At 50.6% G+C, this 15,573-nt stretch overlaps 3 protein-coding genes across 3 annotated transcripts; all 3 read left to right on the top strand.

The window, feature by feature from the left end:
• Positions 1-208: 208 nt before the first annotated feature.
• T069G_07971 (FHA domain-containing protein) lies at positions 209-2,523 on the top strand (the record flags this gene model as incomplete). Its single annotated transcript, XM_056175181.1, has 2 exons — positions 209-1,312; positions 1,384-2,523. The coding sequence occupies 2 exons, from the start codon at positions 209-211 to the stop codon at positions 2,521-2,523; spliced, it is 2,244 nt and encodes a 747-aa protein (XP_056026130.1).
• A 1,089-nt stretch (positions 2,524-3,612) lies between these two features.
• T069G_07970 (cytochrome c oxidase assembly protein) lies at positions 3,613-4,116 on the top strand (the record flags this gene model as incomplete). The annotated part of the gene is made up of 2 exons (XM_056175180.1): positions 3,613-3,879; positions 4,036-4,116. 2 exons carry the CDS (start codon positions 3,613-3,615, stop codon positions 4,114-4,116), a joined length of 348 nt encoding a protein of 115 aa, XP_056026129.1.
• A 9,322-nt stretch (positions 4,117-13,438) lies between these two features.
• Positions 13,439-14,203, top strand: T069G_07969 (uncharacterized protein; the record flags this gene model as incomplete). Its single annotated transcript, XM_056175179.1, has 1 exon — positions 13,439-14,203. The coding sequence occupies one exon, from the start codon at positions 13,439-13,441 to the stop codon at positions 14,201-14,203; it is 765 nt and encodes a 254-aa protein (XP_056026128.1).
• Positions 14,204-15,573: the final 1,370 nt, after the last annotated feature.

The raw sequence follows: 15,573 nt of genomic DNA, 5'->3' as shown, positions 1-15,573 counted from the left end.
TTTTAGTTCAATCTGCGGCACGCGTGTCTTTGTTTTCTTTTTTTTTTTTCGGTTGCCCTTGTCTCAGCGGCGCCGGTGGTTGGCGATTCCCCAAAAAAGCCCAACGTTTTTACTCAACGCGTATCGACAGAAAACGACCTACGTTGAGCGACGGCAAATCTGCGTTATTCACAGCCCCATATCCAACGTGCCTTCCTAAGCCTTACTCATGACTGCCGTCGCAAATCCTCCAACGTTTCCACAGATCTCCCGGCCGCCATGGGGCACTATTAATGGCAACAACCAGATGAATTCAGAGGATGTCAGAGGCATGTTCATGACCCGCAAGAGTAGTCTCTCGCGAAGCAGCTCATCCTCCTCCATCGCCTCAAACGCCTCCAATACGACTGTTGCGACGAATGGCTCCCACTCCAATGCAACTTCGCTGTCATCAGCTTCAGATTTAAGTCAGTGGTCGAATGGCAGCGCAAACAGAAAGAGGCCTCAACCAAAGAACCCTTGGCCGACTGGTAAAGAAAACGTGCAGCCCGACTTTTCGAGGCTTCCTCAAGGAAGACCTAACGGCATGGTGCCGCCCCACGGCGCCATGCAACAAGGCGGACCGGGACAGCCTCAAATGGGGCCCCAGGGAATGATGCGACCCATGGGGCCCAACGAGCAGCAGTTTCCCCCCGGCCAGCCTATGCTCTATCTACTGTCTTTAAACGGCACCTTTGAGCGCAAGACCATCGCAGTACCATTTGCTCCCGATTCCATACGAATCGGACGGCAGACGAACCAAAAGACGGTGCCAACTGCCACGAATGGCTTCTTCGATAGTAAAGTGCTATCGCGGCAGCACGCTGAAATTTTTGCCGAACGAAACGGCAAAATCTACATTCGAGATGTAAAATCATCAAACGGCACTTTTGTCAACGGCACCCGGTTGTCTCAGGAAAATCGAGAATCTGAGCCCCACGAACTCCAGACTGCCGATCACCTGGAGCTCGGTATCGACATTGTCAGTGAAGACCAAAAGACCGTCGTTCACCACAAGGTTGCCGCGAAAATCGAGCACGCCGGGTTTTTGAATACGTCGAATAACGTTTTGGATATGAACTTTGGAGACCTGGACCCCGCCAACAATGCGATGATGATTCCCGCAGGGGCCATGCAGATGCGAGGCCGCGCTGGAAGTAATATGTCCATGGGCAACAACGGTCGTATGCTTGTTAATGGCGGTACCATGAATGGCCATATGAATGGAATGGCGCAGCAGCGTCCTTTTTTCCTAACACCCATCGCTACGGATCAGATTCTGAAGCGTCTTTCTGTAAGCACCACACAAAACCCTTTTAGGGCCTCTTTTCTTATTGTCTTTCCTCCCGCTAACATTGTCACCAGAATGAAATGAGAAGCGCCAAACTCCAGGCTCAAGATTTAAATCGCACTAACCAGTTCATCAACACCCTGCTATCGAAAGATGACCTCAAGGACGTCGAAAAATCCGAAGCCCCCGAACAAAAACCCCAGACTATGATCAACGGCAATAGTCTGTCTTTTAGATCAGATCCGAAAGCGCGCTTCTCAGACCCTCCTGCACCTCCACCCCAGCAGCCTCTTCCTGAAAAGCCAGACGTGCCCTCTCTCAAACGAGGCTCCTTGGAGAGACCAAAGTCGGACTCGGCAAACTCATCTCCGATCCGCCAGGAAAACCTGAGCCAAATCATTCAGCTCACTGAAGCACTCAATAATGCGAAGCGAGATATTGATACCCAGACGGCGCGCATGCGCGAGCTAGAAATGATGCTTCAGAAGGAGCGGGAAGCGCGCGAGTTGGCAGAGGAGCTGGCCAGGCGACTAGAAGAGTCAGCCAACAATACCCAGGTCAACGGTGTTGAATCCCACGAAGAGCCGGGTGAAACTCAGGAATCAACACGGGATGTGAATGATGCAGATGAGACGATGACGGTGTTGGCGGAGTCGGAAGAGACATCACAGGCCGACAAGGTTGCCCAGGAGACCGCAGCAGCACTACAATCTCGCATCGACACCATGGATGAGCAGATGCGGGAGCTGCGAACCCAGATGGAGCAGTGGAGGAACCGATGCGAGGCTGCCGAAGCAGAGCGGGATTCCGGCAGGAAGACTCTTGAAGAAATGGTTATCCAGCTTCGGGAGGAGGAGGCCAAGCGGGTTGCGGCCGAGGAACGACGACGATCTCGTTCAAGAACACTCCGCAGTGAGCGAGACGGAGAAGCAAAGGATGCCGTTGCGTCTGCCACTTCTGAAGTTGCCAAACTGGCACTTAAGCAGGAAAGATCTCTGACGAATTCCAGCCAGGATTCGACAGATATCCCAAATCTATCGAGGGCCAATACGATTACTCCTCAAACCTCACCAAGAGGAGGCCCTCTCAACAGCCAGCACCTGCGAGCTGGCATTCCCTACGCCTCCATGATTGGCGTGGTGCTGCTTGGCATGGGGTTGATGGCATACATGAATGGATGGCAATCATCCCCTTCCCAGGCTGTTGAACGATAAATGTCAAGTGTCTTTAGGCGTTTTCTGCATTGCATTTATACTATTACGATGCGAGCTTTCTTATTGTATTCCACAATGCTTGTCTTTGAGCAGCACGGCATAGCACACGGTTATCAACACTTCATCAATATCCAACGATGACGAGAAAAATGGAGGCAATCATGAGCAGCACAGCACACTCGAAAAGAACTGAACCTTTTTTTTTTTTAACTTTTTTATTTCCACCCCTTTTGTAGGTATACTAGGGCTAAGCTTTTCGCTTTTGTACCAACGACACAGCTTGATTTCCTTTTTTGTCCTCCACCTTACCTTCCTTCCAACGTGAAGATTTCTTTTTTTGTCAAGAGGAGAATGGGCCTTGTGAAGCACATGGCTTTTTGGAGATTTGTGTTTTCTTGAAGGGACAGGAATACGTTTCAGAGTCAGGATCGATGAGGAATGAGAGAAAGCGAGTTAGTCAACTTCTCGACCAAAGAGGGATGCGATGCGTTCTTTCTTCTTTTTATTATTTTTCTTTTTAGCAGATATGGGTTGCATAGTATGCGGTTAAATGGGGGGCATAATAACAGACTTGAACGTTGACCTTGCACCTTGTATGTACAACACATACAGCAGACATGCCTTACGATGGAACGATTCAGATGATACGGCACTTTTTATGTAAGTAAGTTTGAGGGGTTTTAAATAATACTCTGATTATTATTACTGGAGATGCGTTCCTCTCTTTTATTGTGATGTGAAGCTTGTCTATGAGATTGATTGCAGAAGCTCAAGCAAGTGGCTCTGGCTTGTTGTATATCCGACGGGATGCGGCCCCACCAAAATCCGGGACGCTGGGAAAAGCTTCGGTCCGATCAGCCACAATCATTCGATGGATTGAAGCCTGTGATATCATTTTCCATTTGTACATTAACGACACGCGCGACAACACAAAACGCCAATTCACGGGCATAGACAGACACCCAGTACTGCCGCCTCATCACCGCATACGAGACACGGAATCGAGAAAGAGGCGTCCAGTGTGACCAACTAGGAGATACATAGCTGTTGAGACCGGCGCCATCACAATCACATTCAATCACAATCACGATGCCGACGTTCCAGAACAAGACATTCCGCTCGTCGGCCGACGCGGGCAAGATCGGCATGAAGTACCGCTCTCTCATAGGCAAACATCCGTTCCTCACCTTTGGGCTGCCCTTTATCGCCGTCATTGTGGCTGGCTCGTTTGTCCTCACGCCCGCGACGGCGATTCGATATGAGAAGCACGATCGCAAAGTGCGGCAGCTGACCAAGGACGAGGAGCTGAATGTAAGGAGGGCGGGACGGAAGGTGGACATGAAGGAGGAATACTATGTGAGTTTCTTTTCCTCTACCCGTACGAGTGCATGGCAGGAGTACCTAGTTGTTTCTTTCTCTCTCTACCCGCACATGCAAGGAGTAGTTGTGGGATATGCAGGGGCAACAGAAAGAGGAATGATTCGATTCGAGGCTGACACAGGAGGCTTGCAGAGACTTGCTGGGCGGGATCTGGACAATTGGGAGCAGCAGCGCGTCAAGAGGCTGCCCGGAGAGAGCGACGGAATCCTGTAAGAGCCGAGACACAGGCCCAATTGCGTGATATTTCCAAGGCGAGACATGAGATGCGAGGGAAACATGCCGTGCAACGCCATTGCCGACAGCAACACGAAAAAAGAAATTGCTACCACAAACGAGAATTTGAAGAAAAGAGAAGAAGAAAAAAATGGACGAAAACAAACAAACAATATAATGGTGGGAGGCGTCATTGTCTATTGATTGGATACCAAGGGCCTGGAGCCGGGCTCAGCTGAAAAGCCTTCTTCCTTGGCGTTATTTTTATCTCTTTCTTTATTCGTTTTTTCAGGTCGCCTCAGCATTCAGCCCTACTCTACTCACTTACGCCACCATCTTTCGATGCTATTACCATTAGTATTAGTGAACGAAAGCAAATAGTCTTTCCTATCAACACGGAATGCCTTGACCCGAGACTCAGATGGACCAACTTAGTCCAACGGTCGCCGACTACTGAGCACTATCCAGTACTAGCATCTCGCTTTTCTTTTTCGAATCAAGCGGACTACGGCTCTGGACTCATCGTGACTCAGATCAACGGCAGGGGCAGAGCGCAAATCCAAATCTCCACAGCAGAGAGCAACCATCACATGAACCGTGGTGTCGGTATCATCACTCACGGGGGGGACCCTGCAGCGTGGGATGAAGTAATATCTTTGTACGCCCTGCATACCCAGTGGCTGGATAGCATCGGGCTCTGTCAAATGAGAAGAAGAAAATCCCGCCCATGGGGATGTAAGCCCAATAGGGCGCTCTTTCTTGCTCCTGCAAGGGGGGGATCCCGAGGCCCTGGACTGTACGAGTTACCGGTATCTTGTTTTCCATCACATCCTCGGGACTGGACTGGGCTGAGGGCTTTTTACAAGGAGGAGGGGGGGCGTGTACGGAGGTATGAATACTGGAATTTGGAAAATCCGATGTACTAGTCAGGGTGTCAATATTCTCAACTCTTGTGTCACGACTTTCTTTTTTTATCCCAAATTTTGTCTTATAGCGTGACACGTCTCCGTCAGGATTGAAGGACACTCGCTACTCTTAGCTTGCGGGCGCGGCTTTGACAAGTTTGCTCCGTACTAACCCCATGAGAGTTAAGAACGCAAAAAAAACGAGGCCCAAGCCCTCGGGAGCCGTTGCTGACAAGCAAAAAAAGGGCAGGGGGAACGTGCCGTGCCGCCAGGGATGCGGGAATGTAGCGGATGCCTCTGTTTTCTTTTCGGGTAGGGACTGTTACAAGGGGATTCCTTGAGCATCTCGATGTTCTTTAAGGTCTTTATTTCCACTTGGGGGCGGGTGGGAGACTGGGGTGGTGGTTGTCTGACAAATGCATGCTTGGGATGTTTGGACGTTTCCAGAGATTGATACGCCTCATGTTCTACGGAGTAAACCAGTCTAGGTACGTGAAAGGAAGGCAGAAAAAAAGAGTCATGGAGATAAATGACAGATTCGAATTGTACCTCGTACAGAATGAATCCACCCTGGTCCGAGGTAAGCGAATAGGGCGAGATGACGGCCCCTGTCGGAGAGATGGCCACGCGAGCCCCCAAGCTGTCGGGATCCTGTTTATGCCTCTGTGTCTGTATTGTACCTGTAATACGATGCCCAATTTTTTTGCAGTTGTGCTCGGAAGGTGTGCTCGGAGGGAGGATTTTGTATGGATGTGTCAATAGAATCCTTTTTACGGCGATTTGTTTGGTGCGTGAGGCTAGCACATGTGTGATCTATAGCTTTTGTCTGACTGGGTGTAAATAATACGTGGTGTCGTGTACGATATGTAGCTAACTCTTCCTCTCGAAGGCGTTGGGTGAGGTTAAAAATGCTGTGAAAGAGTACCCAAAGTAGGCAAATGTGTTGAGGCCCAACCGTAAGTACTATCTGCGATGCGGCTCCGCGACTCAGTAGCAGGACGCTCAACGATTGGGTGCCCATAGACTCTCAAGGCCTTGACTGAGGTCAAGAATGCTGTGAAGACTCTTGTTAGTCGGGCTAGTATTCACAGTCTACAGCTCAGCCGTACTAATGTCTTCAATGCAACAATACTAGCAAATATCACAGCGCATGTATTCCAAATGCATTACATACCCCCATTGTTTGCTTTTTTTTTTTTTCCTTAAGCTTCACGAAAGAGTTGGTAACAGAATCGGTCAATGTATTGAAGGCGAATGGCAAAATAGCGAACACGAGGGGATATGACAACATGGTAAGCCCCAAAGGTGTTCAGCAACAGCAGCAGGCCTCTGGCATGGACGTCCCGTTCATGTGAAGATGCCGTTCAATGGAGCCATTGGATGGCGCACACCAGCTATCGCGATTGTGGGGGTTAGAGTTGAAAGCTCGGCCAGAATAGAAAATTAGGCAGTTTACTTTTGTGGCAGAAAACGATTGGTCAAAGTCAGCCGTAGGGTCCGAATAATCAATTTCCCAAAACCTCGAGTGAGGTTAAAAATGCTGTGAATTATTTATCAGTGCAGCTGTGACAATATTTATCGGTCCGTGCAGCGGAGCTCATGTTCCATAGCTTCAGGTGTGTGGCGGCTCTGGGGTTGTGGGCCTTTGAGGCAGGACGTCCAACCATTGGGAACGAAGAAACTCCAAAGGCCTTGGTTGAGCTTAAAGATGCTGTGAAGTGTCGGTTTGTAACCGAGGCTGAGACTCTCCACCTCCGCCTTGCGACTCAGTCACTGGGTCTCAATCATATCCCAAGACCTCGGGTGAGGTTAAAATTGCTGTGAAATAGCAAGACGTCATACAGACTGGACCCGCCGATGAGGCTCAACAATTTCAGCCCAGGCGTCGGATGCTGTTTTAGGAAAATTGCTGGAAACTAGTCTATTGGTGAGATTCAAAATACTGTGGACAAATCTGATGTTCTGCTGTATAACAACCAGGTCTCAATAATTTCCCAAGTCTTTGAGTGAGATTGAAAATGCTCCGTGTGTATGCCCGGCCAAACGCCGCATAAGGTGGCTACTTAGCTACACGTACAATCACTTACACAGACACCTACCCGACTCGTAGATGGACTCACATCAACCCTCTACTCAACGGCCCCCAACCCAAATCAACACCTGCTTCATAATCCATTTCAAATCATACTCCTCCAAAACCCATCCCCTCAACGCCTCATAATCCATCATCACATCTTAGAGCCCTAACACAAGAACAGAATAGCACAACACCAAGATCATCCCCCTCCCGACTGTCCCATGAGCCCCGAGCCTTATCAACCTCATCCCTCCCATCCCAGAACCACAAAAATTTGGAATTGAATTCACCACTAGTCCAGGGCCGGCAAAGAAACCGACAACCTCCATGTCATCTCCAGTTGCAGGGTAAGCCCGTCACCCCATCTCAAGACAACTTAGCCGTAGATCCTCCCACTGACTCAGTATGAGGTATGAGCCCGAAACCCCAACGGCTAGCTCTACATGTACTTCACATTTTGACATTTGATCCCATTCCATTGTCTTAAAATTAGCCCTGTCAGACTAATCTAACCACAAGGCGCAGTTGCAATAACCGGCAACCATGTCCCACTGCGGAGAAGCCCTGTGTGTACTGTAATCGCTCGCTTCCAGGGTATTGGTATTGGTCTCCCGTGAGGAGGAGCATGCTCATGTCATCTTGGGCTAATTAACATGAAAAGGCCGGATATCTGGTTGCCGAGAACCATTACGTGGCAGACTGTGTAAGCTGCGGGACGTAGTTGATACGGAAGATGCATTATCGTCTCTAGGTTAGTCTCTATTATTACTCTTTCTAGGTACTTCATCTGTATATGTGTCAATATATTTGGTGATGTTATGGTGATTTTGATGGAGATAGACAAGTGTATCAGGCTGATTAATATTCCAGCAAAAAAGTTTGATATAGCACTGTGATATCTTATTGGGTGCTTGTTTCATGATTAACATAAGTTGTAATAATCGGACAAACATCAAAAGACGACTGGAGATTAATGGGTTGAACAGCGCATACAAGGCCCATCAGAGTCAATCAATGATTACCCCTCCTATTATCAACATGAACCTTTTTGTAATCTCAACTTCATTTTACTGATATCACGACAAGTCCTCTTTGCCCCTTCATCTGTCAGAACTCATCAGTAATCAGTGGCAGCCCGCTAGTCGTCTCGGCTTGAGGCTAGTGTACAAACATAGCACAAACAACACTAGCTTCCAGCGGGACGATTGCGGCACGCCTTGCGGGCGCCCATTCGGCATCGGGAGAATTTTGGGCAGCCAGTCTCACAGCCTGTGGAGCATCGCGACAGCCGGGTGGGACGAGAGTTGCGCGCCGCGGGAGCAGCGGCTCATCGAGGCGCTCCTTTATTATACTGGCCATTTCGTCTGATCATCACCACAAGGCGGAGTGTTTGAGCCTTGTGGCCCTCTGACAGGATACTCCGCACAAGGCGGGATCGCTCATCTACTTCGTAAGCAGTAAGAAGCGAAGGAGAAGAGCGGCAGGGCTGGTGCCGCCACTAGACTGCGTGTTACAGCGTTGGCAACTGACAAATTGCGCAGATTTGCTTACCATGGCCGTGGAAGCGACGGGAAGGATATGATCGTGTAACGCAGGGAGAAGAATGCTAGTGCATCCAGAGCCGTGGTATTTGTCGTGATTAGTCTGTGTTGCTCCCAAAAAGCAATATGGGTGTGTGATAACGGGACCGTGGAGTTGGTACTGCCCAACAGCACACACGGCTCGAGCAAGGGACACACCTCAACGAGCCAAAATTTGAGCCGTGATATTTTTTTTATGAGAGATGCAAGGGTCGCAAAGACCAAGGGGCTTGGGCACGGAGCAGGGAGCAAAAGACGAGCAAATGACCAAATGATCAAGTGATGAGGATGTAAGGGTCCGACAACGTGGTAGCGACGTGGGTAGCATTCTCGCGGTCCCGTGGACTTGGAATTCTGCGCGTCGCAGACCTGGGGACCAGGCTGTCGGTTTTTGCATTGCCGCTTCCATGCGAGGAGAACCGACTGATACCAATAGATGGCTGGCCCGAGTTGGTGATGTCGCCGAAGGCTTGCAGAGCGGGAGGAGTGCGAGTTCCTTGTATCACGGCGATGGCCACTACAAGTCATTCGTAGGTGGGTGCTGAATCAATTAGGCGTCGCCGCATTCAGTTGGAGGTGGGCTTTACGGCAGGCACAGGCTATTGAACTTCATGATGCCGACACAGGTCGGCGATGCTAGCATATGTAGGGCGCACATGTTGCTCCGTACTCACAGTGGTGGCCGCATGCGTACTCGTATGTTTGACAATGGCAGACTGGTTGTCATGTTAGAGCCTGGACCCCTGAATCCTGTCAAGCACTCAAAAATGACACGGCTTTGTCATGCGGCACAACCACTCTGCGGCTTGCAGTGCGACGGCAATCGGCTATGCATGCGTGTTTCTTGCGTGCAGCTCTAGCTTGCGCCGTACCTGCAGCCAGCGGCCTTGTGATCACACACATGCATCTAGGGACGCAACCACCAAGATGGGTTTGCACGAGCTACATTGGGCAAGTCGGCGGGGCGGCTGAAGTAATATTGAAGCGCAATCTCAACGCACTGGTGTTGGGGGCCGCATCGTGCGTGTTGCGTCGTGCAAATTTCAATAAAAAGAAAGAAACAAAGACGGCGGTGATGTTGGTTGCTCTGGCGCCGACCACCTGGTGCGCGGTGTCGTTGCCTCTTGAGTTGTTGTTGTGTATATGCATGTCTAATGCGGCTGAGCATTTAGACTAAAAGGTCATGAATGAGGAGGACGTGCATGCATGGTCGCCGAACACCATGATGCTCGCCGTGTCGCAGCGCAAATCACAGTGCAGTCGAAGACGTCAAATGATTCAGATCCTCTGAAGGCAGGCTTGAAAAAAAGAAAAGTGCACCTTCGTAAAAGCGGTGAACTCACTGAGAGTTGTCGCACTTGCAAAGGCCCGGCGCGAACGGCAGCGTGCGATAAGTCATGTCTCAGACTGGCGATCTCTGGCTATCAGGCTTCTATCAGTCGGCGATGGATCAGACACGTAGGCCATTTGATTCGAGCCTGATCCGATACCAAGATTGATCTACCATACGGTGTGCTTCGTTGGGCTGCCAACAACCATTTCCCACCGCTGGACACCCTGTCACGACTCTAATTTAATGAGATTGCGGCTGCAAGATGCTGGTACGGCTGACCTGTCAATGCTGCAGGTCTCGCTGCAAGAGGCAACAAAAAGGAAAGTGCGCGTGCCTGCAAAGTGGTATTCGGCAGAGATTGCAGCTTCGTCCCAAGATATGCCCCTTGCACTGCTTGTTTCTTTTTCGTCCTCGCAGATTGGCCATCGACGCACGCTGATTGGCCAATTGTCCGAGGTCTTGGGATAGAGGTGAAAACGTGGGGTTGTGACAGGCTTCACGGTCCAAGGGGAATATTGCGGTGGTGCAACACCGCTGTGAGACTCATACTCATCCTCGGGATTCGCAGATACTTCGGCCGACAATCAACCCCTCAGTGATAAGATTCTGAATCGCAAAGTAATTCCCTGCCCAATTTTGACTTTTGACAGCGCAGCCATGGTTCCTGAGAGGCGTTGAGGGGAAGGCAAGCATGGCGAATGAGCGATCGCCGTGGTGCAAGCCACACATGCCGATACCCTTGTCCTGCTGGACGCCATTAACTAAGCGATCTGGCTAGCCAAGGCGATGCGGGACCGCCGTTCTTCTTGCTCGCTTGCGAAGAAAAGACATGATGGCGTTGAGGGGGAGATGAGGAGCAAAAAGCAACTTGGCAAATAGGAAGCTAGTTGCATCTTTGATTGGACCTTGCATAGTTCGTGGCTGCACGCAGCAGATCTCCTGCCGCGTCGGCTGCCAAGCACGTTGCTTCGGCTCATGATCGATCGGTCTGGATTCTCAGCCTCGGAGGGCCCCGATCAGCGTGGCCGTGATGGATGCGACGGGGGGCAGAGAAGGCTGAGCTGCCCTCGACCCACTAGCCTGAGGGCTACGAATGGATCATTGATTTCGAGAGCGATGAATGCGGTATGTATTCGCGCTTCGACAGGCATGTGCATATGAAGCTGTATGAAGCTGCATGAAGCTGTGGCAGCTGGTAATATTGATGCTGTGCGAAGCTGTCAGAAGCTGTGAGAAGCTGTGAACATGGTGATCGGTGATTGTCTCAGAGAAGTTACTTTTTGGAGCTCCGTATTTGCAACAGGCAGAGTCACTTCCAGGTTCACCGCAGGGAGGAGGAAGACTTGCTCCGCTTCTCCGTACATACACGTATCGTGCTATCTTGAAACCTCACGCATTAGCGTATCCATGTGCTAAATGGGTACAGAGCACTACCTGCCGCTAATTAGTGGGAGGCAACTCGCGGCAAGAGAGTCAGAGGAGGTGATCGGTTCCTGCCTGCTCCAGGCTACAATACAGAGCATCTTAGTCATATACCAGAAGTACCTCTTCGTAGGCGTGGAGCGGGTAAATACGACTTCAGCCAAAGAAAACACCATCGCTTCTCGATCGCCACGATGGAATCATGGCTAACGACATTAGCGTGGCCCGTCACTCATCCACCACGCAGCTGACCGCAAAACTATCACCGCCAAAAGCAATTCTCATCACATAGTGCCTCCGATGCACACGGTTCCTGAGCGATCGTGCCAGGGCGCGGGCAAACGAGACACCCACTAACAAGTTTTTGACTTTGACGATGCAATTAGTACGACTGTGGCTTCACCCAGAGCCCTGCCAAGACATTGATAGGTACCACTCTCCAGAGCTCCAGGTACCTGCATGCATCTCCTCCCTTGCGTCGAGCTGTCATTGCCGACGTCGTCGTCGCATCGAGGCTTTCTGCGGGCTTTCTTGCAAACCAGCGCGCGCTGAAGGACGCCGTGGCCCTGCTGTTACTGTAATTACTGCCTGCCAGGTAGCCGTGATTGCGCTGACTGCGAGGATTCCGTATCAGATGCTACAGGTATCAACCCCAGGGCCAGAAGAGTCAAACGGCAATGGCGGGCGTCGGAGAGCAAAGGACATGGGAACCTGTCGGCATGACGTCGCCCACACGGCATGCAAGTACTTTACAGTAGCTCAGCGCAAAGTTTTAGCAGTGTGAAGCCACCGGGGGGGCCCCCTGGTCTGGTCTGAATTCCTAGCAGCTGGACGACCGGGGTTCGTCAGCCCATGATTACGAGGTGTGGCCGTGGTTGGCTTGGCCAGGACGACGCCGGGTCAGTTGGCTCAATGAAGGGCCAGGATTCTGGCGCAGGGCGACTTGTTTCGTTTGGTTTAGATCGCCCCAATCATGCTGAAGCAGACTTGACGCACACACCCACGCAAGCATTTCGGAGAGCGCAGCTGCTTGTTGCGCACCGGGCTCTTGGAAAGTCCAGAAGCTGTTGGAATAGTACCTTTCACCTACCCATGGTACAACACAACAGAGGACAAGCCACCAGCACATGCCAAGCTTAGGTCGGCAAAGCCAATCCTCCTTGGCGTTCCGAGCACTGATTCATGAAGCACAAAGTTACAGCCGCGGGCACCAGAGTTCACGGAGGGGACGGGTCTTAGTTGGAGTCATCACGACAGTCGAAGGCGTCAATGTGGAGAAGCCCAAGCTGCCGTAAGGCCTAGCAGGACGCCCTCAAGCCCTGGGCAAGCTGCTCAGCAGGACCGGTGCAAGACAAGTCGAGCATTCGCAGGTACGAGACGAGAGCCGGCCAAAGCCACCGCCCGGTCCAGGCTCCATCCGACACCCATGCTCCAGGACTTATACTAGCCCTGCAATTCACACGCCCACCAAGGACTAAACTAAGACCTGGGTGCTCGTACACGCCCTCACCTCCCACACCTCCGCATCATGGAAGAATTGCACATATATGGACCGAGCCATCTCCTCTCGGCACTCCGGAAGTTCCTGCATCACGGCCTCATCCATCTCTACCCCTCAAATCCAGCTCTCTGAGCTTTCAAAAGGCACCAGATCGACCGAGTTTTGGATTTGCATCTTGGACGAATCAACCACCTCTGATCTGATCGTCTGTTTCGCCACCTCCTGCATTTGTGTGCCAGCTACTACGACATCACACGCACGACTACATCATACACCTTCTCCTCACCCTCCCTCTGCACTTAATTGGGCCGATCGATCCGCCTTAGCTTGCATATCGATTGAGTTTGCGTTTTATCATTAATATATATTATCAACACCATCGCCTTCACACAGCGATCAACTATTTTCTCATCCATACCTCAAACGACTTACACCCACTCACACTCACACTCACAACCTATCCACACCCACACACTAAACATTTCTATAACCACCATCGCCATCATGCCCATCTTCAGTGGTCTTGGCCAGCGAAGAGGGTCGAAGCCTCGGGAGCTGCACATCCGCAAGGTCTCATTCTCCGGCTGCTCTCTTGCTTCTACTTCCGACCGATCATTTTCATCCGATTCATCAACATCAACCATCCGCGCCATCACTCCTAGCCTGGCTACCAGCGTCGGCACTGCTTCCAGCTTCGATGGCTTCTCTATTCACTCAGCCTCTCAACCTCCCAAACGGCTACATGACCGGCCATATATCATGACTAACCAGCAACACTACGAGTCAGCGCCAGCTTTTTATGACAGCGAGGATGCCGAGAGCAGTGATATGGAGGCGTCAGAGAGAGATTTTGACGGAGAGGATGAGGACCTGCCTCAGTTCACCATGGAGCTGCCTCATGCCAGCCCTGTGAACCATCACGACTATGAGAGCGGGGATGAGCCACGGGACTACTTCTTCCAGTACATCAACAAGCGACCTTCTCTACCACGATCTCGCTGGTCGGAATCTACTATTGAAAGCGTCGACTCACTAGATGACATGACTCCCGTGACGAGCATGTCTGAGCCCGTCTCATCAAACACCATGGCTGATGCTGAAGAAGCTGAAGCCGCAGGCGAGTCCACGCCTAGCACCATTACCTCTATCACCACTGCCCCCAAGAGGCCCACCTTCAAGACTGTTGACAGCTTTGAAGACTACGTCAAGCGCGGGGGCTGGAAGCGAAGAGGCATCGTCTTCAATCGCGACGAAGTGGATACATATTAAACCTGATCACACATCAACACACCATCTCCTATCAACCAGTATATTCTTTTCATGGCACATATTTTTTTTATTATCAGCGATTTAACTTTTTCTGGCGATATTAATCATCAACATATGCACGCTGCGCGCAAGACATTGGAGTCTACTTATTTGTCTCTTTTCTTTTTGTTTTAAGGGTTATATGGGAAGGATTCATTGGGCAATTGGCGACGGTCTCGGATTACGGCCAGTCACAAAAAAGAAGCGACGCTTGCAACACTGCATTTTTCTTTGATTTTGGGAATTAGGGACGAAGCGACGGCTGGAAAGGACATCGATTCGCATTGGATACCCGAGGGGGGTGGACCCAAGACTACCACGCTACAATATGTCTATCATTGACTATTTTCCTTTTTTGTTTATTTTCTTGCATCTATCTACTCTAGCATATAGCTTACTCACATGGGCACAGCGCCCCAAACACCTTGCTCCAAGATTATCAATACAGAGCATAAACAACCATGACGTTCCATCCTTGTTCCTCCAGTTTGCATTGACTACCCGTAGAATTTTTTCTTTTACTCTTATCTGCCATGGCTACTCGGTAGGTCGGCAATCACTTTTCACAGCCGAAGCGCAAAAAAAACCTGGGCGTCGTCATTCCTCTCCACTTGCACGGGCAATGGCGTGCCGTACGAGATGCCGAGCCACGCGACTTTGCTGGGCACCAAAACCCCTGTGCTGGCTAGCTCTGTTTTTTCAGCAGCCTTCTGTTTTTTTCCTCGTCTAATGTTTTTTTTTTTCTTGCCGGGCATCGTGACCTGGAAGAAAAAAAAGGGCCTCGGCAGCGCCGTCGGGCCAAAACCGAGTGGATGCGGTGCTGCTATTAATAACGGAGGGAGCAAGAGCAGGGGTGTATCTTGCGGTGCCTTACAGTAGCAGTGTTTACGTGCATTTCGTATGCACAAGTCTTTTTCCGATTGGAATACGGGGAGAGGATGCATGTAGAAGACGATGGAAGGCTTACGAGTGGTCGGAATGCATACACTAAAAGCATGCAAGTAAACTTCTACGGCATAAAGTAGAAGCATATTTAGAAAGATGACTTGCAGTAAGAGTGGCAATGGTCTTCTGCACACGTCGCTTCAATTTTACCTCGTTCTAGCACAAATTCATACGCCTCTCGTTTATCGTTGAGTTTTTGGCGTATTCGGTTCTGCGAAAATACGCTTTTAGCCTCCTTTCTGCCCTTTTTGAAAACGCGGCTCAACAAAAGCTGCCGTGTGACCAGCATCTCCGGAGAAAGGCAAAGCACGTACGTAACTTTTTGAGATTAATCTTATGGAGCAACAAAACAAAGCCCGATTACATACGAGATTTCACCCCCGGTC

Source organism: Trichoderma breve, chromosome 5, assembly GCF_028502605.1.
Source record: "Trichoderma breve strain T069 chromosome 5, whole genome shotgun sequence".
In the NCBI taxonomy this organism is placed as follows: Eukaryota; Fungi; Ascomycota; class Sordariomycetes; order Hypocreales; family Hypocreaceae; genus Trichoderma; species Trichoderma breve.
This window is presented reverse-complemented; position numbering and strand designations above follow the sequence as displayed.